Source organism: Pyxicephalus adspersus, chromosome 3 (assembly GCF_032062135.1).
Source record: "Pyxicephalus adspersus chromosome 3, UCB_Pads_2.0, whole genome shotgun sequence".
NCBI classification, from domain to species: Eukaryota; Metazoa; Chordata; class Amphibia; order Anura; family Pyxicephalidae; genus Pyxicephalus; species Pyxicephalus adspersus.
This window is the reverse complement of record NC_092860.1, coordinates 107336215-107363563: the sequence shown is the minus strand read 5'-3', so window position 1 is coordinate 107363563 and position 27349 is coordinate 107336215. Positions and strand designations below refer to the sequence as shown.

The window sequence follows — 27349 nt, the reverse complement described above, 5'->3', positions numbered from 1 at the left end:
ACAAATGTCCAAGAACTCCAACCATACTGAAAAAAATCTGTAGGCTACATCAGGCCTTTAATGATGAGACAAAATGCTTCTTTCACTGTTCCAAAGTCAGTAAAATAAAACCTGATTGGTTGCAAGTTACTGGACTTTAATTATGGCTTAATTATTATTATTAATATTAATGAATAATATAATTAATAATATTAATATATAATAATTATGCTTTATGAACGGAATTGAAATGTCTTTTAAATGAAAGCAAATAAGGAAGAAGTCTTCTTCCGACAAATTCATCAACAACTTACAGCTAACACAGTAAAAGCCCAGAAAATATTCCTGAAAACATTTACTGTGTAGATGAGCATTTGGTAATATCAGAACTTTTTTTTACAAAAAAGAGTCAATGGAAATGCAAAAGTGGCTTGATGCAGGTGGATAAAGCTTAGGGTCAGATGAGGTTCACAAGAAAGTTAACTGCAAATCTAAAGCATCTTTCTATGAACTAGAGGCATCTCTAACTAATCTCAAATATAATAGGAAGGCATCTGAAAGTTACCTGAATTTTCCCATGAACACTCAAAGCCCATTGACCCAGGTGGTTATATATAGTTATATGGAAATAACTGTATACCAAACTTTTTGTTAATGTGTAAGTTTCAGAAGGTGACATGTAAGTGAGAGTCTTGACTCACATCAAATGGGTAGAATTATATGGGTTTGGTTCTGCCTATTGTTTTTGTATGGGTCTATATAGTTATATTGTTCTGATGCATTTGCTGTGATTGCTCCAGGTACCTAATAACCATTTTCAATGATTTATTATCATTTTGTCACTCCAGGATATACATGGTGAATTACAATGTGAACGTATTTAGTTCATATGAATCTGCTCCATTTAGTTTTGCTTCTTTAGCTGCAATTGATCAATGTCTTTTTATGTGCTTTTTGTGGCTTTTATTTTCCAGTGTTATGCACATCTTGGCTACAGAGTATTGGAATTTCTGCTGTGTGTTTGCAAGTGCCCATAACTGTTCCATGACATGCAGAGATGCTTTGGGACTACATGTTAAAATCACTTTTCCACACTTTGAGCATTGTTTAAGGATTTATTAAAAGGTGGGGGCTGAGACTATTGGTTAGGAGCATGCAGTTTAGGGTAATGCCACTTCCCTTGATGCACACCTATTGTGGCTAGAAAAACATTTTAACAGCTGAAATAATAATAGAATAAACTGTTCTAGAACCACACTGCGCAACAACAAGACTAGTCCACCAGGAGTAATAAATGTAATAAAAAGAGTAATAAAACAATAAATAATGTGAATTTTTAATTAAATTATTCAGTTATGTGAAAACCAAATTCCTCTTAACGTATGTCATTTTTACATGATTGCCTACTCAAAGTGAACAGAAATTTGTTTTTCATATGATCAGACAATTCAAGTGAATATTTACCCAACTGACTATACAAGGATTCTCAGCTCATAAATCTGCTCCAGAATATTTAATTTTTTGCTAAGTGGCTCTAGATGTGCATTTTGCTAACTTAAGTCCAAACTTTTCCCCTGAGCTAGGTACATGACAACAGAAAAGGATATCATTTTGTGATTACTCTGTGGTAATTTAAAATACATTTTAAATGTTATTTAACATAAGTATTTATATTTACATCATATTTCTGCTTTCTGTATAGGACATTTTATTTTTACGCAAACTCTAATGTAACAGTGACACCAGTGGCAGTGCAGCAGAATACCAAGAATATTATTTCTCTCTTTGGACAGGTATAGTTACAATAAATTTGTATTATTGACAGCATGTATACATAATATATTCAAATCACTTGCATACTAAATATGAAACCAGGAAAGTCAACCTGTAGGTATAAGTGGGTTTCCTCTGGGTTCTCCAGTTTCCTCCCACATCCCAAAAACATGCAGTGAGGTTAATTGGCTTGCCCTTAGACTACATTAATGACATATGACTATAGTAGGGACATTAGATTGCGATCTCCTTTAGGGACAGTGACATGATTATGGACTTTGTACAGCACTGCATAATATGATGGCACTATATAAATACTGTGTAATAAAATTAGGGAAGCACAGTCTGTATGTACATAATAATGTATCAACACCAGAATTCACACACTGGACTTTACAAACAATGCATTTTCTGAAATAAAATTAACGTACCTGCTTATTTCATGCCATCACAGGCAATGCAATCTTCACCCAGTCTTCTTCCAGGTTCAGGATCTTTAGTCATCTTGGTGGGCTAATAATTAATTCCTGGAATTAATTTCAGAAGCATGTATTTTAGAAGAGATTGTACACAAGTAGGTAAGTATGTTTTATTGCAGAACGAACATCCCCTGACCCTTCTGCAAAATACAAAACAGCCTACTTGCAGTATTTTTTATCTATTTCTGCTTTAGGTTCAGGAACAGGACACTAGTAACATACATGTTCTGGTCAAGTAAATTAGGTAAGTCATGATGCAAGGAGAAATAGCCACCTTCAGCATCCACCTTCACCTTTATATACATCTCATCATTAGAGAAGTCAGAACTGAAGAAGCTGCTTGGATAGGCTGCGAAATGTCTTCAACATTACAAAAAATAGGTCCAGCTACATGTGACTAACTACTATTAAGTATACAAAATTCAAGAAAGTAGGAGCTGTCAAGGGAGGTAATAAAGAATCCTACTTTAGTAGAAAGAAAATTAAAGCACCATATGACCTGCACATCTACATATTACCTATGTAATATGCAGACATTGAGGTAGTGGTCTGTTAAAAGTGGGTCCAATATACACAGCAGTCTGTATTTACTAATACAATTCTGGAATGCTGCAAAATAGAGTGAGAAGAGTCACTATGGACAATAACACACATACAATACATAATAATACATAATTTACATACAATATATAATAATACATACAATATAATACATTCATAATATACAATACATAATAATACAACTTTAGGAATATCTGCTCATCTGGGTCTAAATTTTGTTTATAAAGGCTTTATTTGTGACAAAGTGGTTAGAGAACAAAGGATACAAATTAAAGCTGCTTATAATTTCAAAATAGACTCCAACATCAGTGGAAAGCATGCAGTTGTGTAGGACTTTCATTTTCTACCCACTGCCCTAGTGGGAATGCTTACAGGGCACTAGCCACACTGGGACAGCCATGACCTCTGCTACACCTCATCCATTGTATAGAAGACCTCACACCTATTCTTATGACTACAGAAAAATGCCAGACCAGGCACGTGTTGTGGGCATTTTCAGAAAGTTTAGACATGTTTCAAGGAAAATCCAATACGTAACCTAAGAAACCTAGGTGTAAGATTTTAAGAATTTAAATATTTGAGTGCCAAAAATTCTCTATTAAAATGTTTGTAGATAGATCTACAAGTTCAGTTTTAAATAGAACCAGAAAATATACATAATATGAAAGTTAAGTCTTTGAAAGCCTTTATTTTAGGTTGTTTACACACTAGTGTAGTCATATGGTCCTACCAAAACCCTAAACCATGGCTAAAAACTGGTCACATCAACATATAGCTACAACAGCTGATATTTTACAGATACATTAAACAAAATGTATCTGAACAGAAAAAAATCAAAGCTCTCAATACAATCTTACAACATTTGACCATTAAACAAATGCAGCCATGATAGTGGACATTGGTGATGGCAGTGTTTATAGTTCCTATTTTGACTTCTATCTATTAAGGATACCGAAACATGCTATAATAGCGGACAATTTTCTTTAGAGCTGAACAAGAGAAAAATGACCCATCTTTCTACTCTAGGGCATTCATCACTATGCAAAAGAGCCATTATACCAGGTAATCAAAAATACGCTATGAACTTTGCCTAACAGGGAGAACCTTTAGCACCCAAAGCAGTCACAAGTCTATTATTATGTATGGAAACATGAGAGAAAATAAAGAATGACAAATAAAACTTCAGTTGCCCTGTTAAGTTAATTATGAAAGTGTCTTCACACATTCTCCCCAACTATATTGTTTCATCATGAGGCCACAGCTCTTTAGGCCACCAACACTCACACATTCATTTTATACAAGAATGTTTAGTACAAATAAGTGCTTGGATATGAATGATTGTGTTATAATACTGAATGTGGAGACCCCCCTTCCAGATGGTGCCAACCTTCACATTTGTCTATAATTGGAGGTCCTTCAAAGTTCTTGACTGCAGCTTGAAATTATTCAAAGACAGCTCTCTTCCAAAGTCACATTCACCAAACAATAGGTGTCAAGTGCCTAATAGGCTTCTCTAAATCACATTAAGCCTTTTTATGTTTATTGAAAGGTGTCTTATCCATCCTATGCATTTCTAAAAGTGATGAACACATCAGTGAAATATCTCCTGGATGCAGGGGCAGCATCAAAGAGCTACAAGCTCTGAATTGGGAGCAAACTGAGAAAGTGATGAATGTGTATTGAGTATGTATATGTGTATTTGAGTGTTTCTCATATATGAATATATCTGGCATTGCTACAATTAGTATATTTAAACCCAAATTACCTACATTTATTTTACAATAATCTATTTTACTTTGCAGAGCCAATAACTGATACAAAAGTTTTTGATCAATAAGAAGAAATTGAACAAGCAGATTGTTTTAGGCCTCCCAGAAGCATTGTGTGAACAATCTCTGTTCTTTTTATTTCTGGATGTGTGGCCATTGTGAGACAGCTCCCCTCTTTCGGTTGGATTTTTAATATTTTTTTGGATTATCCAACAGAAGAAGGTTGAAACAACCTGGATGGAACCACTGTACACATTAGGTGGATAGGAGCAGTGTAGTGAACCGGATTAGGGAGATCTTACTGTACAAGCCAGTAAGTTGTTTGTTTTAGGGTGGACTTATCCTTTAAATATAACTAGATAACTATGGACTGGTTCAGATTGGTGGTGAGGTTTTAGTGTTGTTACCGCTTATTCATACCACAAATGCTAAACATAGCGTATTATCTATGGCTGTCCATAAAGAATGAATTGGAGTGCTAGTGGTTCTGTACCACCAGCTGCTGCTCACTTGTAAAATGTACGAACCCTGCAGATGTCAGGGTGGCTGGTAAAGTGCAAACCCCTGGGAGAATCCTGGGAACTGTTGTTCCAGCCATTTATCTGAACAGGCCCTTCTTAGATCTGATCATATTTAAGTTAATTCATGATTAAACCTGTCATGGTGAATTTATTTTGAACAGAAGGATTCCCCCCATGCACCTTCCTTCCTTGCCATACATGTATTAACTACACAAGTTGTGCCAAGCAGTATATCAGGCCATTTGTGACCATCTGCTTTGTTGTAGCTAAAAACCATAAAATCTTTCCACTTGTTGCAATGATCAAGTGTAATTGAAATACAAAAGACCAATGCGATTTGCTTGCCAGAATCAATCACTGAATGTACAGGTATGTCATTTTATGATACCGATTGGGTATTTAGCATGTATAACAAACAACTTAATCCTGTAATGACTTAGTTCCTCAAACCGCAATTCCTCAATGTGTTTCAGTGACAATTCCTCATTATCAGTGGATGTGTTATTTTTCACCCCTCTAGGATTCACACCACAAAGAGCCTACACTGAAAAGATCCTCCTAGAAAAAAACACACACAGGATCAACTCACAAAGCAAACACACCAACATGAGGTTTCTTACGGGAATATTTTTATTTTTATCTTCAATGAAATTTGAAAATTACAGTCATTACAAATGCATTACAATTCTTCATGTACAAATGTATATTAATCCTCTGTCTTGGGTGAAAATCTAGCCATAGATAGACCCCTGATGTAGTACCCTGGCATTTCGGAGGACAATCGCTGATTGGGGACAACCACTGTTCTTTCTTAGCATAATGGGGTGCCACTTGCTCCCCCCTATAGAACAGAACTGCACTATGTACAACACTCATTCTCCTGTTGTTAGAAAAATCAGTTCCAGCCACTGGAATCTGGCAAGTATATGGAATGTACAGTCCAGGTATATGTAAACGCTGTAATAAAATCCTCCTATAAACATGTCAATAAACTCTTTTTAATATACAGAGCTGTGTAATATGTTGGTGCTTGGTACAGTTTATTAATAATAACTTCAACTCTTTATTTTTCAATCTACATGCTTGTCCTATGAACTCTGTGTGCAAGCCTTTCCTATAATAAAGTGACAATGCTTTCTCACTGTCTCTCAATTGTACTAATTTTTGTCACTATTACAACCCTTTCCATTGGAACTACAATAGGATATTTGCATACATCACAAAGTTATCACACCAGGATGAGGATACTTTAAAAAGAATAACCCGCTACCTTAATTCCAATGAAATCTGAAAGTTACAATCACATGGAAAACCAGAAAAGTTAATATTTAGCTTTAAAATTGTGACTATGCTCCATTATTGTCAGGATCAGGACACCTAGCATAGATTTCATACAGGTAGACAAGAAATGGTCACAAAGTGGCTGCAGCAGTGAGAAGCAGCAACAAGTTTTTAATATACGCTTGACATTGTTTAAAACACACAGGGGTTAACTTTTCCTTTAATATGGGACAGCCATGTGTCTCATGCAGTTTCTCATGTGCCATCATATAGAATCACAGGAGCCCCATCAAGAAATCACATGCAATGTTCATGGCAAGTTTGGGATTGTTGTGAAGCTGTAGAAGCAGAGGATCTCAGGCTGTACAGACAATACACTGCTGAGTCTTTTGTCAGACTTTTCTTCCCTGATCTCTAGTATGCTGCAAGTTTTCTTTTAAAGGACAATTCCCTGAGGATCAGGCAGGCAGTGACCAATCCTCCTCTGATCATTGTCAGCTGCCTCCTCCCCCTGCTTGTATTTGCATAAAACATGAAGAAAAGTCTTGTTAGCAGAGCATCTGATCAGTGTGTCCCTTGGATGCTGGAGCCTGGGAATGCGCATGTAGTCAGAGCTGGGAGCAGCATTAGCACAGCAGTCACCAGCGCAGCAATCTTATTGTTACCTGCAGCCTTGGATCAGCCATGTGCCACAAAACCTATTTCACCTTTTTGCTGCTGGTCATTGCCTGCATGGACTCGGTGAGGGGCTTGTTTCCTTTTGGACAGCCAGAATTCTCTTACAAGAGGAGCAACTGCAAACCCATCCCTGCCACCCTGCTCCTGTGCCATGACATCGAGTACCCCAATATGAGACTGCCCAACCTGCTGGGGCATGAGACCATGAAGGAGGTGCTGCAACAAGCTTCCTCCTGGATCCCACTCATCCAGAAGCAGTGCCACCGGGACACCAAGAAGTTCCTGTGCTCCCTCTTTGCTCCTGTGTGCATTGATGACCTGGATGAGACCATCAAACCATGCCGATCCCTATGTGAGCAGGTGAAGGACAGCTGTGCCCCGGTCATGTCTGCATTTGGCTTCCCATGGCCTGACATGTTGGACTGCAGCCGCTTCCCCCAGGACAATGACCTGTGCATCCCCCCAGCCAGCATGGACCATGTAGTGCCAGCCACCAGGGAAGGTAAGCATGCCAACTAATGCCCCACATCTGCTCACACTGACATCTAACACATGCTGATATTATATTCAAAAATTAGGAGTTATGTAAAAAAATTGGAGCTGCTCCCAGAATTGCAAATTTAGCATTTACCTAATTAACTATTAATAATGATGATTTTGTATTATTAAGTGATTGTTTTGATACATTGAAATAGGTGTGAATGATAAATTTTCATAAACTGCTTCTCTGAAAATATTTTGATTTATATATATATAAATAGACCTTCCAATGGTGCAGCTAAGACTTGGTTACATTGTTTTATTTATTCACCCTAACAGCAAATAATACATTTCTGATCAGAAAACTAAGCAAGAATATAAATCCATGTGAGATCATTGTATCCCCAGAGCTCTGCAGTCCTGGACATGCACTGGAGCAGCCCTGTAAGCCCCCATTAGCACTATAAAACTCTTCATAAAGATGTCCCCCATCTGGTTGCCATAAAATCTAGACCTGAGTACATTCTGATGTCCTCTTTTCCAAATTAACAAGGCAGTATGAAATCTTTTGCTGAGAGTTAAGTATGCTTTTAAATAGTCCTACCTTCTATTTACTGTACAGACTGGAGGAAATGCAAGACAAGTTTACTGGCATGGAGCAGCATGTGCCTCTGAATGATCCTAATGGGTACAATCTTTAAATTAGCTCATATGAATTTAATAAACTCCAAAGACAAACCAGTGGATGGATAAAAAAAACTCAGGATCTGCTGTTTCTGAAATGTATCTAAAGCCCAAACTTTTTTATGGATACACTTAAAGCCCTTACTGAAACTAGTGGAAATGTGTTTTTTTGCCAGTGTTTGCCAGGGAAATTCCCTTTCCCTGCTGTCCTTTAGATCCAACAGGACAAAATAAATCCCCCCAAATTAGGAAAAATCAATTCTCAGTTGTCAATGGAACAAGTGACCCTATTGGAAATTTCTTCCTCATATTCTGATTTTGATCACAGCTTCAACATTTTTTATTTGTCCTATGCTCCCAGTTATCATAGAAAATGAGAAGGGGGAACACAGACAGCAATACAAGCCTTACAGGGGTTCTAATCCGTGACCACTCTATCCAAATCTTGAAAAGCACATTTTAATGCAATCTTCGCCCCTGTGCCAGGATACTGACTGTGCCTGGCACTTCTTACTGCTGATCTCAGGATATGTTACAAATTGTGGATTATGAAAATGGTTTAAGTATGTTTTTTCTTCCATGAGATGTTATGAAATAAAACATTAGCAATGCCAGTCAAGGATAAAGTCTTCCTGGGACAAAGTAGCTCCTTAAATTTAAAGCTTAGGTCAAATCTGTATCTGAGTCATATTTGAAGGTATGAGGATGCCTGGTAAACCATGTTGTTACTTAGCGCCGCCTGCTGTCCAGTAAGTGTAAAAACAGCCTTCCTAAAATCTCTTCTGTTCTTTACAGCACCCAAAGTCTGTGATGCATGTAAAAGCAGCAATGAAGATGACAATGACATCGTAGAGAACCTCTGCAAAAATGATTTTGGTAAGAAAACATATAATATGTGTTCTATAGTAAATATGTTTTAATTGTTGCTAAAATGTACAAGGATGATGGTTCAGATTAGGCTTTTTTGCATTTGAATGCTCCAATCTAAATAAAGATCTTTATGGAGTTGCTGTTTAGGTCTATAGGGACTTGTTCAGGCAAGTGGTTAAACAAGCATTTCACCGCTTAGAAAATGTAAATGAACTAACAGTCTTTTTCATTATCATTAAAATGAATGCAATTGATTTACAAGTTTTTTGGCTTGTTTTTTTTAGCAGACAGTGTGTTTAATTTAGGATTTCATGCAGTGCTCAGATGCGGGATCCCATTGTTGGTGGGCTGCTCAATTGATTCCACAGGCTTGAATTGGAATGTTTTACAAAAGTTTTTTTTAAGTCTTGGAAAGGCCATTATTTTTGTTTTATGTTATGTTAGTGGTTTAATTCTACTTTATGTGCATATAGATTGGCTGGTTTTATTTGTCCATATGCATTTGGTGGAAGTAACATATATATAAAACCTGTATATATATATATATATATATATGTACATATCAATGATCAAAATCAGATAATCATCTTCTGTGTTCTGTAAAATCCCCTCGTCTCGCTGCCAACCCTCTCTCTGACAAGGATATCAATCAAGTTATAAGTTTTTACTCAGTGCCTATTGTTCCATATTGTTCCCTGTGATGGCAGTGAGAGCAGGGGATTTTACAGAACACAAAAAGGTGATTATCTGTCCACTGTCTGGCAGCTTCTAACAACAAGCACAGTCCTATATAAATAATAGACCTAAACAATTGTTTGCTGTCTTACCCTTAAAAGTTTTTCAAATCTTATAACACTAAATAATGCAAAGGAACTAATTGGATTTCATTATTCTACAAGCTCCTAGAAATCCTTCAATAATGAAAAATTAAAAAAAAAAAAAAAAGAAGGAAAACTTCTCCAATAAGCTTATTAGAAATTGAGATAAATCTAATTGTGATTACAAAGCCAGCAGCCCTCTAAAGAAAGCAAGCCATTTTTCTTAGCTCCCAGAACCATTTGTTATTGTAGCTTGATTGGCGGACAGGGCGGCTTGTTTGGGTACAGGTAGTGTGACGTGCAATTAGAAGGTAGACTTGAGCTGACATGGAGCTGGCCGATGTTATAAACAAGCTTTCCACTATGTTCCATATAACAGGAAACAAAAGCTATTGCTAACATAAATCATACAGCTACTATTTAAACTAGGGGGTGACTTCTAGGAACCCTAGAAAAACAGCCAGAACATTATGACTTCAGACTTGATTGATGATGTTAGATGTTGATTAGTTAGACGTGAATGATAAAAAAAAAAGTCTATGGGGCAGTTCTAGTGCAGCCGTAACATCTGTACAATTGTAGCACTTGTATGAAGCAGCATGGCCTTGCTTGTACGGGATATTAATCCTGACAAATGAAAACAAGCTGGCACTTTAATACAGAAAACACACACCAAGGAGGCTGACAGCGCCTGGCTCATTTAAAATACCCAGACAATTCTATTTCCAAAGTCATTACCATGTGGTGATGGTATAAAACTTGCAGACAGGACCTGGGCCCATTCTCCAAATGTTTGAGTCGCTTTGCTTCCTCTGGGAATTTGTAGCCACGTTCAGTGTAATGTATTTTAGCCCATAAACTGAGCAGTTGTTCCAAAGTTAACAGAACGTTACAATTCTATCTCAGCATTGATGTTGTACAATATAGTCACATTCATATTCCTCTCCCATGATGTATTGTTTGACAGCTTAAATTACTTTTTATTTGGGATCTGATGCTAAAAATAAAACCTGAAATTCAGGCAAACAGCTAAATACGCCAATTAAATGTAAAGGAGGTGTTTGATGGCCATATATATGTCTGTCCATCCAGTCCTGACATTTATACAGGGAGGGAACCTGAACTTTTCTGGTGGGGTTTTATGCACAGGTCCTTACCACCACCCTGTAAATGGACAGTGAAAGGAGAAGCAGTATACCGATGACCGTTTCTGTTCTTTCTTTACACTACATCACACCTGACTGAGCTCTGCTGTAAATATACTCTTACAAAACATTGATAGCAAGTTGTTTAGATGCCTACACTGCTTTCATTTTAAAAATACAACCCTAATAGTTTACCCAACACCTACCCCCCTGAATCCTATCCCTTTAGCATAACCCTGGATTTTAACATATTGGAATAGCATGGGTCTAGAAGTCTTCACTAAGAATAGGTGATTTGGCCCGCACTTACCTTCAACCAATATGATGGGCACCTATAAAGCCCTAAAATACATCACCTTTCAAACCTCCCCACTTTTTAAATGGCACACCACTGCTGCCAGTGTGCAGGGCCAGGTTATGAAATATTAGACATTAGAGAACTTTAGGTTTTAGGGCTCCCCATGCATCCGTCAATTTAGATGACTATAGTTTATACTCTTGAAAGTATCCACTACAAGCAGAAACCTAATTGTACTTGCACAGGAATCAGGAAACAAGATATACTAACGAGTCATGGGCTATAATGAGATGTTCATTTGTATTTAATTAAGTACATTTTTATGCATTTTTAATCATTTTTTTTCTTTTTGATTTCTTTTAAACATACAAAGAAAATGTGTTGATTGTACCAAACCAACTGGGTGGCAGTGACTTTCATAAAAAGGCTGCGCTCTGGTTACTTATCACAGGCATCATTTTACTTACTTTTCCGTCAGTATTTTATACTTCAGCCAAAATATTGTATAAAGTAATGAAAGCCATGCTGGTAATTACACACATACTGAGCACAGTGTAAATCATTCATACTATGTGGCTCCAACATTTAGATAAGGAGAATGGAAACAGACTAATCAATTCTGTAAATTTGCTGGTATGCAGTTTCCAGAAATATGTTTTAAGAAACAAAGTCTTCTTCCAAAAAACAAAATAACGTATTATATTACAATATTCGTGTTCTCCTAAACACTTAGAGGAATAGAAATACTCAGAAAATCTCTTTAATTTCATTTTCCCCATAAAGTATGATGGATTAAAATGTAAGGGCACAGCCACAGTAATGGCTTTAAATGTCAAAGTAAAATGACAGATTCTCTGTTCGAGAGAAATCAATGTTTGACTTAGTAAAGTCCACTGCTGAGGGTCTGCCTTTATCATCATCAGGGTAATCAGTGTGCAATGATAAGAAAAAGCATCTTATATTACCCTTGGGCTTTATAGAATACAAAAAGTGAGATGAAAATTAAAACTTTAAAAAATTAAATCTGAGCATGGCTGTGATTAAAAATCAAGTTGCATACAAACTTAAGTGAGCCAAAAACACATGCAGAAAATTAGATTTTTGGAAGTATTCTGCGTGCAAGCAGTCTACAAATTCCTACAGTTTGTCATATGAATATATATATATATAGTTTTTTTATACTGTTTTATATATATTATTTAAATTTTATAGATATGTATAAATATATATCGGTCAAACAAAAGGTAGTGTATTCTTTTTTTCTTTAACTGGTGTTTTAGAATTCAGTGTTACATTATGTTAAGTTACATGCTTCTGTTAACTGCACTTCTTGCCATTGTATCATCTAATAAAGCAACCAAAAAATGTTAATTCATTAAAAACCATTTATAAGCCATTTTAACCATTTCGTTAAACCATTTATATGGCATCAGAGCAGATCTCTCCTGATGTTAGTATATTCCAAGACTTTTAGCTAACCCGCATTTTTCTTCTTGCGGTGGTCACAATCGTACAACTTGTTTTAAATGGTATAGATCTGGGCCCCCATTCAGAGCTATGGGCCTCAGGCTGCCCCCCTGGATTGCAGATGTTATATTCCTCCATTGAGTCTATGTGTAATGAAAACATATGTTTAAATATTCCACAATCATTTAACTTTTTTTATGGAGACATTCTTATCCCTTTTGGTGAAGCGTCCATTCAGCTGTGCAGTTGTTGTGTTAGTCAGGCACTGTAGGGGTTAAGAATGACGGGTTTGACATAAATGACTTTGATGCCCTTTGTGGTGTAAAATGGAGCCACCTGCTGTAATTGTGTCAGGGCCTGACAGTTTCATTATCAACACATCCCACCCCAGACTGGCTCTTTCTGAGTTCTAATGTGCCTGTGTCAGACTTTTTCTCACCATTCTTTCTCTTTGTACCCCCCTCCCTCTCTTTTTGCCTCCATTAGCCCTGAAGATAAAAGTGAAGGAGATCGCCTACATCAATGGGGACACTAAGATCATCCCGGAGACAAAGAGCAAAACCATTTACAAACTGAATGGGGTGACAGAAAGGGATTTGAAGAAGACTGTGCTGTGGCTTAAAGATGGCCTGCAGTGTACCTGCGATGAGATGAATGATATTAACGCTCCCTATTTAGTGATGGGACAAAAGCTCGGAGGGGAGCTGGTCATCACCTCAGTCAAACGGTGGCAGAAAGGCCAACGGGAGTTTAAAAGGATCTCTCGCAGCATCCGCAAGCTGCAGTGCTAGGCCTTTCATTAACTTTTTCAGCACTGGGGCTAGTCTATTTTTTTGCACCTTCCTCCCTTATCTGGGAACCCACCCCTATAGCTGAAAAGGTGGGGGCGATGCCTTTTTTATGAATATAATTATTATTATTATTTTTATTATTAATATTAAAATTGAAGCAAACCTTGTAAATATTATGAAAATTTTTTAAAAATCCAAATTTTTTTATGATGGCCGCGAGTAAAGAGCTAGAAAAATATTTACTGGATGCAAACTTAAGAGACTGTTTATACTTTTGTATGCTTCTAGAAGTGATAGCTTTGTTAGAACACAGCATTTAAGATATCAGGAGTTTGCATCCCACTTGACAAGTGTACTTAAAAAAAAACATATTAGCAGTTCTTTTTGTATTTTTATAAACTGGCATCTGTTTAGTATTTAAAGGAACTAACATTGGGTAAGCAGTGCTATGTTGTTTTAAGCAGTGGAATGAGTACTGAATGTTACATGTTCTATGTTCATAAATTAAACGCTATTATATTACGGTACCAGTGGAGTTTGACGGTAATTGACAGATTGTTCTATGACAGGAAAGAAACAAATGTTAATAATATGACAACATATATAATACCAACCCAACCATCATCTCCAGCAATTGTAATTTTGAGATTGATAGAATTATCAGATAAATTGGAAGGGGCAGCTGTCATTTAATCAAAAACATCAGTCATTTGGCTGTGAATATTCTTCCAACTGCATAAGCAGACCTTCAAGAAGCAAAGAACTCAGCAGTACTAGTGACCAACATGAGCTGGTGTGTCATTTCAAGAGCAGTGGTCGCCAATCTTTTCGGTTCTGCGGACCACTAAAATCACCGGCCCCCGAACGCACATGCTCTGAGTCTGCATTGGGAAAGGGCGGGCCCGGACCACAGCCTGCCCACTTCTCCGAGCCTGGGAACTGTACTGGGGATGTGGTCCACAGCTCTGGCCGGTGCGTCCCTCCAGCGAGGTCTTTCTCCTGGCCCCACTCGGAGGTGCACCAGCCAGAGCCGCCGACCACCAACATTTTTTTCGCAGACCTCCAGTGGTCCGCTGACCACCGGTTGGTGACCGCTGTTCTAGAGCACTTCCTACCTGCAAAAGTGTTCCCATGGTCCTGAAATACTGCCTACTTTGTCTGATGAGTCCAGTGGCCACCAAGATCCTTCTGATTATTGCTGCATTTGCTCTTATAAATCTTTTTTAATGTTGCCCTGGTATTCCTACCAGTAAGAGTACATGAAGCAGGGTTAGAACTCTTGGCTGTTATGGGTGCCACATGAGGCCAAAACTCATCTTGCCTCAGGGCAGAAATGGCCCTGTCAATCTGTGTTCTACAGCCAATAGAACTGACGTACTAAAGCAGTAAAAGTTCACTTATTAAGAGAATGTTCTATAAAATGAGCAAATTATAAATCTGTGTTCACTTTAAATACCCAACCATATGCAAGAGAAATTAAAATGTTTATTCATTGCATTGTGAGAATACACTTGTGGACATGTTCTATTCTTCAAATACGTTAACCCCAATGTCTTTTGTTCTTGTGTCTAATGATTTTGTGCAGCAGAAAGTTATCAGACAATTTAACACACAGGTTATATATTTAGTGGTTATATCCAGTAGTAAGTCTGAGGTGTGTATTTACAGTTGTATATAAAATGTTTTGGGTATCCTTCAGCTCCTGAAATCTGGACAAAAATGGAGAAGAGTGAATACATTCTCTTACATTAGGACACAAATGAATACAATAATATAAAGACTCTATGAAGACATCTGGAGAGAATTTTGATCTGTATACCTCCCCTTCCTGCAGTCCACAAGCTTTATTATAGGCCACGTGGGCTACTGTGAAGGTATTTCCACTGTATGTGTTTTCAGCTACTCTTGGAAAAAAATATATTTTATTTACGTACCTTTTTATTTCATTTGGAAAGCAGTTTGTCCTAGGAAACAGCAGTGAGCCATTTTAAATGTGTTTTAAACTGTATTTAGGCCTATATGGTTTGAGTAGTGTAAAGGAAAGTTTTCCAGGCAGATAGTAGCTTTAGTAAGGTAAATGTAGAGGAATCTTTATGTAGGTTATGCTGTGCCTAACTGAAAGAAATACAATGCCTTCCATTTCTCTATGATTGTAAATCCGCTGTCTTTAGCTGGCTTACAAAAGAAAAATAGATGATAAAATTTTAAGTCAACAGAAACTACCACCAGTATCTCTTCCTAGCCACTCTGATTTATATGATAAGTGAATAATGAACCTTCATAGTAACTGTTGGTCTCTGCTGCTTGTATTTACATTGGTTCTTATTCTTTTTTATGAACAATTTATTATTAATGGTCAGAGCAATGGTTACTTTTTAAAGATGTTTTATTTTAAACCTACAAAAAGGGTTTACCATCCTGGACAAACAATGAGATTTTCAGTGTGCAGGTATTGAAAGAACCATTGTTAACATTATCACCTTAGCAAAAACACTCTATAGAATGTCATTGCATTACTGGATGATATGCTAGTGGGCAAAAGTTTTGTATAAAATACACCAGCCAAACTGATCTTTGCTATGGATGATACAAAGAGTTTGATTTCTTGCTGTTGGTACTGCAAACTGCTTGTTTACAAGAGTTAAGGTTCTACTGCTTTTTGTAGCATTTGCAGTTTAGAGAGGGAATATGTAAAAGTCCCTCATGAGCATGCATGATGATGTCAATACTCACACCAATGTATTTCTCCACAAGGGCAGCACAAAGCATTTGGAGGATAGTTACTGATTCCTGCACTTAAATAAAATGTGATATTCCGAGCTTGTAGCTAAACTTTTGGGATGCCAATTTGTCCCTTGCCTTCCCAAAACCCAACACCTTTCCCCTAATAATATGGTGGCCACCAAGAGACAGAAGGCAATATTTGCAAAAAGTACATTGTTGAAAACAATTTTATTGTTTAACCTATTCATCAGTATCAGTCAGTGTCTTACGGTTTAAAAACCATCTAATAAAATCCAACAAAAAAAGACAAAATAAATGAATAATTGTAAAACATATTTACATAGAAAAACAACTGATGTCAAATGGTTATAATTTTAATGCATACCATACATAACTTCTTTGTAATATATATTAGGTGAGTAAATGAAAGAGTTGTAAAATATTGTAAATAGTCAAGATGATCCTTGCAATATTGTATATAATCAGCACATTATTCCTCCTATCTTGTATTGTAGATTTATGCTTCTTTTATTACTTTTGGCCCCAATGATTACATTGCAATACCCTTTTCTATTGGTTGGAATTTTCATATCACAGTTTAGTCATATTGTAACAAATTAAATATTTTAATGAAATTACATGTTATTTGGTGTTTGTTATTAACATTTATTTTTTAGCTCCTAAAAGGCATCTCTGTGTTTCGTCCCTAATGAGTAATAGTAACAGGTTTGATTTATAGCCTAACCCCTTCGCTACTTACATACTTCCCATGTGCCCTGAGGAAAAGCCCTGTGTAAGTTCTAAAATTGTCTGGAACAAGTTCCTTCCCACCTGCACCCCAGTGACAGTGATTAGGCCTGGTGATTGGATGCCCAAGAATCCGGGACTGAATTGTTGTAGGATGAGGTACATATAACATGTCTGGGGAGATATTTTTGGAGTAAACTTGGCTTTAGGAGAGCACAGGGGAAAAAGGCATACTGGAATGAAGGAATAAACTTTTGTGTAAACCTGAAAGGTCTAAGTACAGGTGCACTTTAAATTGAAGGTAATTTAATAATTAAGATTTCTCACAAGTGTTTTTAATTTTGAAGAGTTTTATAGTACACAGAACCGCACACCCCAATCTATTCTCTCATGAGTCCTAATGTCCCAACACAGACACTGTCTAGGACTAGTTTGGATAGACATAAGTTCTTGGATTGTGAAAAAGTTTGTGCATGACTATTTTTTCCGGGCTGAGTTCTTCTCGGTGGTCAACATTACATATAAGATCATGAATTGTTGGATAACAACTGGACTAGTAGTTGGTATTGTAAAGAAAACCATTGTCTGGCACTCCAATCACTGGGTATCTAGTGAAGGTGGGGACACGGGAGCAATTTCCCTGGCCATATGTCTGCCTTACAGTTCCTTCCAAGCACGGCTATAGGCACACAGTATGAGTAGTAGACGTAAATAAAAGCCATTTGCGATAGTGCTACTTAGAAGGGGAAGTGAACATGCAAGGTGTATATTCCAGTTTGTGTATTAGCCTGTGAGTCAATGCCACTTTATATTACTACACTATTTCCATTGAGAAAGTGAAGGAATGAGCCATATGCTCAAGAAACCAATCACTTCATGACTGAGTTTATTATTTTATGGGCTGATGTAATGAGCTTAAATGGGTGAAGGACAGTCTGCATGCATGGACTTTTATTATTGTGTCTGCCCCTGTGTACTGGGTCATCTGTTCCCTAGTTTGCCCACATCCTCTTTACAGAAGATGAAAATGTCTACATCCCTACAAACAACTACATTTCCACATGGAGAGGCAAAGTGTAAAAACAGACACAACTGTGTAAAACAGGTGACAAGGCTGTTTACACTGCTTGACCTCCATCTGCAGATATGAACAGTCTGTGTGTCCTCAAGCAGAGATTCCTAAACTGAATTCTGACTGTTACACAGGGTGGGAGAGTATTGTCATGGATGGGTTTAGCTTTAAAATATTACCAAGGTGATAACATTTCATAAAACACATATTTGGTTTATATGGTGTTTTCTTAGGGAATTGTGCAATGTATACTAAAATATAAAGTAATTTGTTTTAATTTAAAGTACTCTCACAAAAAATAGATACAGGTTGACATTCATAAATCCAGCCATCGATAATCCGGATTCTTCAGTTTTCCAGCATCGATTTTAGAGCGCATTTTCAAATTTACACTGTTTTCTGGAGGCGCCATTTATGTTTTAAAGGTGCTGTACTCCAGAATCAGCTGTAAGGTCTTGCTTTTTCTCTGCAAATGAAAGCTGTTCCTGTTGCCGAGGATGCTGTTACTGTCAGTCATGAAGATAATCATCCTGACAGTCCATCTATTTAGCTTCTTTTCGATGGAACAGTAATGAATAAATTTCTGAGGCACTATTTTGTTTAGTTAAACTAAAATTCTGTAAAACTGTTTTTTTTAGTTGGTGAACATTAAAATTTTAATTGCTTTTCATTTAGTATCATTTCATTTAGTGTTATTTTATTTTTATATATACAGCATAAATAACCTTCAAAAATCTGGAATTTTCAAAAATCCGGCACTCCTTGCCGGATTTTTGAATGTGAACCTGTATATGCAAATACAGTACGATGTTTCCAGAGACTTCAACAATTTTTCCTATTTGTATATTTAAAGCTTTCCTTAATGGATATGGAGAAGAGACACCTGTATCAGGTACTGGTCAGTTCATGAAACATTCTAAAATTATTTATTTTTAACAATAATAAACAATATATACATAATAACATCAGGGCAGGGCACGTTTTATCCCTTTAAAATCTTTTCAAGCAGAGACAAATAATACCCGTTGATGAATGCACTTCCCAATTTCTGTTGTCAGCTGACAATCAAGCCCAGTTTAATTTGCTAAACTGATCAAACATATCTTTTATACTATTCTCCACAACTTAAATTCAGCCTGCAGTAAAAATGTGCTTCCGCTTTAAAAAAAAAAGAGAAAGCTAGTGTGAACCCTAGGACTCCTTCAGATAACACATTAAGTGTGCACAAAAAACCAAATGACTTTGAAATTCCAATATTATTGAACAAACAAAACACTTTCAATTGAATATTTTACAAACCAAAGGAAACAAATAAAGAAAAGTTAATTCCAGGAATTAGTATTATCGACTTTCTCAGGAATTAGCTGAATATTTTTTTTTACTGTGTTAATGCAGACTGCATTCCTTCTGAAAACATTTTACTTGCTTTTAGCAATGACAAGTATTGAAGACTGAAGGTATAATTGAGAAATGGCTTAATGTAGACCAAACCAGATCCAGTGATTAAAAGCAATTTAGGAGGCTCAGGATGTGCAAGCTGATTGTAGCTTTGTAACATTAATGTACATAAAGAATGTCTATAACCCTAATAGTTTAGCCTACCCAAACCAAGAATATGAAGATTTTTTGTCAATAAACCAAAATGAGATAGACATTTCAATTTTAATGCCATACTAAGAAGAAACATTCCCTTCAAATTAAAATTTAATTCACAGTTTATTTTTTTGTAAATACTACAGTTGTAACATGTTTTTGTTATTACAAATAAAATAATCTGCTGCACTTTTTTAATATTTTATGAAAAGCATATTTTTTCTTTTTTTGATGGCCTTCAAAAACAATTTATTCATTGATAATTAAATACAGCTGTGTTACTTTATTAAAGCGATGCATATCATGATACTTATTATCATTCATATAATTTATCACACATTTTTCAAGTGAAAATAGAGAGTAAATCTCCTCTGCAGAGTTATGAAGTATGTGGGATGTGTGACAATCTAAAATATATTTATGGATACATATTTGGTGTTAGAAGTAGGGCTTGGTTAGGTGTTAGGCTTGGACTGGATTTGGTCTCCTGATCCCAATGGATACATTAGCTTTGCTTGCTTCACTTTGCCTTGATTTCAGTGCAGAATGCTGCTTTGGCCTGTTTCAGATCCACAACATCCTGTGTTTCCCTGTTCTGTTGTGTAAATTTGAGCAAAGCAAAGTTGAAGCATAGCGTTTTTCTTGCGTTGCAGCCCAAATCTTTCTGAAAGCCAATAGGGACAAGGTCCTAATGCAGGCCCACCTTGAGAGATTGGATTGGTTTAATTAAAGCTTTCCAAGATTGGAGAAAATAGACTATCATGGGAGAACCTGGGTGATCCAACAAACTTTGAATGCATCTGATTGGTGTTCGTATCTTTGACCTTCACTGCCTTCTGATCACTGACCAAGAATGACTATACAGCTCAGGAGTTAAGTTTATGGTCACACAATCCCATGTCATATAGTAATCTGCATGCTTGTTTCAGGTTTGTGTCTAACTACTAAATAAGCTTTTATTATGTGATTTCTCTGTTACTCAGCTCTCTTCTAATATCATTATGTTCTTTGCACTAGAGCTCATGTGACGGGCTCGTTGTGCTACTTACAGGACTGTAGGCTAACTGTGCATCTGTACTATGTCCTGTTTTTCTGAGTTGTGAGTGGAATTGTGCTCATCGATTAACAAAGTGGCTCAGTGGTAAGCACTCAGGCCTTTGCAGCACTAGGTCACAGGTTTGAATCCCAGCCAGGACACTATCTGCATGGAGTTTGTATGTTCTCTGTGTCTGTCTCTCTGTAGGTTTCCTTTATCACAAAAAACATACAGTTAGGGTAATTGACTTTTCCTGAAAAAATTGTTCTTGAACTACGTTAGTGACATGACCATGACATTAGTTTGTGAGCCCCTTTGAGGGACAGTTAGTGACATGACTATGGACTTTGTACAGCACTGTGTAATATGTTGGTGCAATATAAATAGTGGCTTATAACAATAATATTATTAATGCTACCAGAAGGCTTGCAGCCTTGTTTGGCTTTGAGAAATAAGGGCAGAAAGTAGAGCTAGAGAGGTAAAACTAGTAGGATCACCTGGAATTCTTCATATTTAAGAAAAAAGAAAGAGAAAAAAGGTATTTAATAAGAATGTAAAGATAACAAATATAATTTTACGTTAATATACACTTTAAGGATCACTAAATAAGCCTGTTTTCCACCTGTCTTTCTGGTGCTTTTTGTACTTGTCTACTGCACAGAACCTACTGAAAACCAAGAACAGGGACTAAAAATGGACACTTAAACAATAATTGGCCAAGAACAATAATTAAACAATAAAAACCAAGAACAGGGACACTTAAACAATAATTAGCAACCAAATAGACATTAATAAAGGTGACCACAGACCTTAGAAGAGCCAACTGTCTACAAGCATCTAAATCTTCTCCCACAAAACACATAGCATAAGAACAAACCCATACAAAAGTAATGGAAACTTTTCAGTAGCTTTAGTCAGTAATACAAAATGCAGGCAGTAAACTCTTCAAAGACTGAACTCCCAACTTCAATGCATGTTCTAGGAATGGGACTTACTTAGTGACTTACTTAGTGCTGAGACTAGTCAGGGACCTAGCATTCTCCAACACTTTACCAACTTTTATACATCTCTCTGCATAGATTCCCTTTATGTCAAATAGATTTGAAGAAGAAGGATTACGTAGTGACATTATCAGTCTTTCTCAACTATGGCCCCTCCAGAGGTTGCTAGGAATTCCTTGAGCAATGAGCAGTTTGTGCCTTCTGGGTCAATTAATGTGACACCAATGATCTTTTGGATCCAATCACCAATCATTCCCAATGGTCAGCAATCAAAGAGGAATTCTTCCCATTAACCACCTCACTATTGTACAGTGAACTCTGGGTATAATAATTATAGCTGGGGATTCCCTGAAGACATGGAAGTTTTTTCAATTTTTCCCTGTGTTAAAAAGGTCAGGAATCACTGATATAGATCAATCCCTTCCTATTATAAGAGCTATTTGCAGGTAATATATAACAGGTTTTGCTCTATAGTTATAATAGATTGTTATATGTTATTAACAGGTTTTGAATAAGAGGTCAAATATCTGCACAGCTTGCAGCATATACAGTAACAATTCACACATCTGAAATAGTAAAACTTGGCTACCCACCAACTCACATGGATGTCATAAATGGTCAAAATGAACAGCGTATAATTTGATAATAAGGAAAAGTTGCCTTTTGTTCATATGTAATTGGTGAGACAGTTAACATCAAACATTTTACTTACAATACAAAGATTGCGGTTTTTCTAATGGTGTGCTTCTGTGATCTCTCGTGAACTGAGCAGACAAAGAGACCACATTCTATAATATAAAGAAACAAAAAACTGGCTTTAAAGAAAAGCAACTATAACAATTCTTAAAGCTTTAAATTTCAGTTCTTTGGGCTGTTAGGAGATAAGCCAGTCCAAGAGCTAGTCTTAAAGGGAATCCATAACTGTTCTACATTAGTTTTAGTTTAGTTGATTTGTTTAGACTGAAATCAGCTGTACCAATGTTTTGCTTATGTTGTCCTTTCAAGTGCCTTGTGCTAAGATTATCTATTCAAATTAATGACACCAAAATGGACAAAAACTGAGCACATGCCATTTTTTGACCAAGCACACCACAATGCACAGTAGTATGCATTTTTTAAATATGTTTAAAGAAAACTGTACATTCCATTGAAAACAAGATAATATCTTACTCCCAAGCCAAAAACATATCCAAATAAATTAAAGCAGAATGGAGTAATGATGTTAAATGAGTATACACATTTTATTAAAGTTCGCCAAGACTGGTGAAGATAGACTATCATGGGTCACCCATAGGTGGTCCAGCAAATCTGGAATGGATTGAAAACATTTGCCAACTAATAGCAAATAATTGTTAAGAAATCCATTCTAGGTTTGTTGAATCTTCCAGCTTATTCCATGGTAGCCTACCTTCACCAGTGATTTGTTTCTCGGAGTTCTGTGTATGTGGTGTACTTGGTTGCTTTTGGCTGCTTTTGTTGGCTTGAGATATGGTCAGGTCTGTTACTGTATTGGTGAGTGATTGGTGGCATGCAGTCACAGCCTGGTGGCCTGCAAATTGTGTTTATGTTTCTTTTTACTAAGATCTTCACAGACATCCCAGCTGTGTTTTCAATTACTCCTGCATGACAATTCACAGCCTAAACAAGCTTTTGCTGTTTCCACAACTCTCCAAGTTGAGAACCAATATTAGGATTTCTATTAGTCCTGAGGAAGACGCAGTAACACGCTTTATATTACGTCTTTAGCAATAAAGGTCTATGTAAAAATGGGTGTTTGTGTGTATGTAGAATTGTGTACCTAGGTATTTATAGTACATAAAAAAGCATGTTATACAGATGATGTGTAATGTACGCTTTGCGTTGTCAATTGCCCCTAGATTGTAAGCTCTTCGGGGCAGGGTCCTCTCCTCCTCTGTCACTGTTTGTATTTGTCTGTCATTTGCAACCCCTATTTATTGTACAGCGCTGCTTAATAGGTTGGTGCTTTATAAATCCTGTTTAATGTTAATAATCTGGGGAAGGTGGGGGCTAGCAATGGTTAGAACATCTTTTCTGGATAATGTATGTCATTGTGATCTGTTGTTTGCTCCAACATAAAGTACATACTAGATTATTTATTTGATTATTATTTCCTGCACTATTATGGACACCTATTATGGAATTATCAGGAACACTGAATCTGGGATATAGCCTGTTGTAAATTAGATGTAATTTCAGGAGTAAACACATTATGACATCATGGTAAGGAATGGTCTGCACACATGATAACTATCTTGTTGTTTGTTTGTGTTTATATTGGTTAGAGAATCTGGTTTGCTGGCATAGCCTATATCAAGTAAGTTCACTACCACTGATCTAATTACTACGAGTAATGTTGATAAGTTAAGTGTGTCATTAGTAACCCAAGTGTGAGTTTAAAGACAGCCTAAACTTAATGATATTCACACTTTGATATTTTGGTACCACATGTAAATCAGCTATGTTAGCACCTAGCCATTTCCCCAGTTCAGGCTTGGTCTGTTTGTATTTCTTTACCTAAACATTGCCATGTAAATTTAATAAACACCGATTATCAGCTAACATTGATTGAACTGCAAATTTCTGAAAACTGCAAAATATCCCTTAATGCTTTAATTAAATCTGAATGTAAATGAAAAAGATAACATTCGAAACTTTATGGTAATAATATTACATATTGTCATGAGATCATTAACCTTTAATTGGCCTCCTGCTTTTGAGATACTCATCTCTCTTTTTTGAATGGAGCACATGCTCTGAGAAGTGTGTAAATTCAAATATGTTAGCTGCCCATCCAAACTTTGTTAAGGAAATAGTGTTTGGGGATGAAATTCTGATGCTATTTTCACTGCCTGGTAGGTGGGTGATAGCGGGACCAGAAAAGTGTGGGAAATCTCAATTCCTGCCATTTAAACTTGTTTCATATCAGTGGTTCATGACTTAGTAAAGCTTTATTCTCTAAGAAAACATTGAAGTTTACACCAAAGAGCCATTTGCTTCCCTCAATTGTTTTAGTTGTTTTAGTTACAAACAGAACCTATGTACAATTTTGAAAACAAGGAACAGTGTTATAATTTTTTTTCCTATTGGTAAGTCATGAATTAACCTGCAGTTTGGATTTATTATCTCCTGCTATTTCCTAACACTACCTGCTGAGAACATGGCACTGGATTGCAAGCTGTGATCTTGGAAACATCCATATCTACCATAGTCCCACCATAGCCCCAAAGCGGTTCCTTGTACATTTTGGTATGGCCTGGTAATATATTCTACACAGCTGAACTCAAAAGGCAATCAGACATTAGAACATGAAAAATAGGCATCACTGATCTGATCCAAAAATAAAGGAGTCTTGGGGCCTTTTAGGACCTCCGGTATAAAACCATACGTTTTTCCGCAGCTGGTCACACAGCAAACTACTGCTGTACATCGAGGAGAGGCAGCCTGCACGGCATGTATGCAAAAAGTGATTCCCAAAGCACAGTTGAGCCCAGGACAGAACACTTTTTTCACTGAAGCCTAAGGGCTATTTCAAGTCTGGTTTCAACTAAAGAATAATGCCGAGCCATACCCATCTTCTGCCTGTAATGTATAGTTGTTAAAGTTTTGCATTGCATATGTTGCTTTAATTTCTAGTTTACCTGAGCCAATACAGTATAAACTCCCAAAAAGATGGACCTAGTATTCTCATTTTAAACTATAACAATAAATGTATGTACAATTATGTGTTGTAAATGTAGCATGATGTTTTGGTGGTTAATGATGTAGTCATGTAGCATTAAAGTCTGAAGTTTATTTCCCACCTTAGATCTCAAATGCCAGTTTTTTATCTTCCCCCTTTGGATTAATGCATTTTATTCCATATTAATGTGCGGTAGGTTAAATAACTGTATTTATGCTCTAATATATTGTAGGTACAATTAGGTTTAAAGCTACACTGGGACAATGTCTGAGGTCAGTGGTTCATGTTCTCTGCAGAGCTTTGTTGGATATGCCACTGTTATGAACTCAGCATTTACACCAATTGATTTATTTGCTCCACTATGGTTAAGGAAATGACTTCACGTGATGCAATGCAGATTACTTGCTCTTCTGTCGCCATACAGTTAAGTATCTGCACATGGAGCTGTTTTTTTGTTTTAATTTTAGTATACCAAATGGGAGACATTCCAGCCTGGAATACTGCATTATTTATTACTGCCAAGTTATTATTTATTACCACAAAATGTAGCTTGACACATATCATAGAATCATATCCAACAAAAAGGACCTCCAAATACATGACAAGAACTCATGGGTAGAGCTCTCATGGGATGCTACTGCAGTACATTAAACAATTCCCAGATTTATTGGACTTCCTCAATAGATAAGGCATAACATTGAAAAATGTTTTCCTTTCAAACAACCTTTTGTTTTGTCACGCTTTTCAATATATTTTTGTATGTCTTTTTTCTCTTTCCAGAATTATATTTTTGCAGTTAATCTCTGGAATCTCTGCTTGTTTGGAGAGATTGCTTTACGATTGTAATCACCTCCAGATGTTCTATTTTATTAATGTTTTACTATGGATTTTTGTTATGGTGTATGCTATGGGAGCCCCATAAGGAAGGATCCAGACAGTTTTTGAACTCTTTATATAAATTTGACATACTTAATAAATTATTAAAACAAAAAATGCAGACAACTGCCAATTCTCATTTTCACATTGAAAGGTCAGTTCCATGGTAGCAATAGTTTAACAAGTTAGGAAAATGTCCACTGATCAGTTTTGTTAGTATAATGCAGATGTCTCCCAATGCTGCACATAAATCTAAGAAAGTAACATATGGAGGAGTACTGTTACTTTAAGGCCCAGGTAAAAGGTAAAATAATCATAATACTTGTCTATTTTTTTAGTATACCAGAGATCTTTACTTTACTTCCCCAACCTCTTAGATTGTAAGCTCCTCAGGGCAGGGTCGTCTCCTCCTCCTTTGTCACTGTCTGTATCTGTCTGTCTTTTGTAACCCCTATTTAATGTACAGTGCTACATAATATGTTCTCAATGCTGTCAGGCAGGTTTCTAGGCAAAAAATTAAATTATAAAATCATTTTCACGTAATATCACTAAAAAGCTAAAAAAATGGTAAAGCAGTCCAGCAAAGCATTTATAATTAGTTTTTTAAGCATATAAAAAGCAGTGGACAGAATAGTAGATAATACATTTTCATATACATTATTTTTAAAGAAACCCTGTCACCATTTAAAAAACACAAAACTCCCGAAATAAAGACTTTTTATGCATGCTCTACTGCCTTCCTCTCCACTGCCCTTTACTTTATCTTCGCTATTTTCAGAAGTTACCACCAGCTGGTCCTCATGTGTAATACTTTGAAATGCTGTGGATGAAACCAAAGTTGGGATCAGATATCTGACATACAGATAAAATAGAAGATAATTCCTTCGTGGTATGGGTCTGATTTGTTAATGCTCTCCAAGACTAGAGAAGATAGACTGTCATGTGTAAACCTGGATAAATCTGCAATCCTGGAATTGATTTTAAAAAAATAAATTAGCTATTAGTC

General features: G+C 36.4%; 1 protein-coding gene across 1 annotated transcript; it reads left to right on the top strand.

Moving 5' to 3' along the window:
* Positions 1-6913: 6913 nt before the first annotated feature.
* Positions 6914-14121, top strand: SFRP2 (secreted frizzled related protein 2). Its single transcript, XM_072405937.1, has 3 exons — positions 6914-7543; positions 9001-9081; positions 13290-14121. The coding sequence occupies exons 1-3, from the start codon at positions 7048-7050 to the stop codon at positions 13592-13594; spliced, it is 882 nt and encodes a 293-aa protein (XP_072262038.1). The 5' UTR covers positions 6914-7047; the 3' UTR covers positions 13595-14121.
* The last annotated feature ends 13228 nt before the right edge of the window (positions 14122-27349 follow it).

Coding starts and splice junctions, on each gene's coding strand:
- SFRP2 (XM_072405937.1), top strand. CDS start 7,048: ATGTGCCACAAAACCTATTTCACCTTTTTGCTGCTGGTCATTGCCTGC. Junction 7,544..9,000: donor AGTGCCAGCCACCAGGGAAG/GTAAGCATGCCA, acceptor TGTTCTTTACAG/CACCCAAAGTCTGTGATGCA. Junction 9,082..13,289: donor CCTCTGCAAAAATGATTTTG/GTAAGAAAACAT, acceptor TGCCTCCATTAG/CCCTGAAGATAAAAGTGAAG.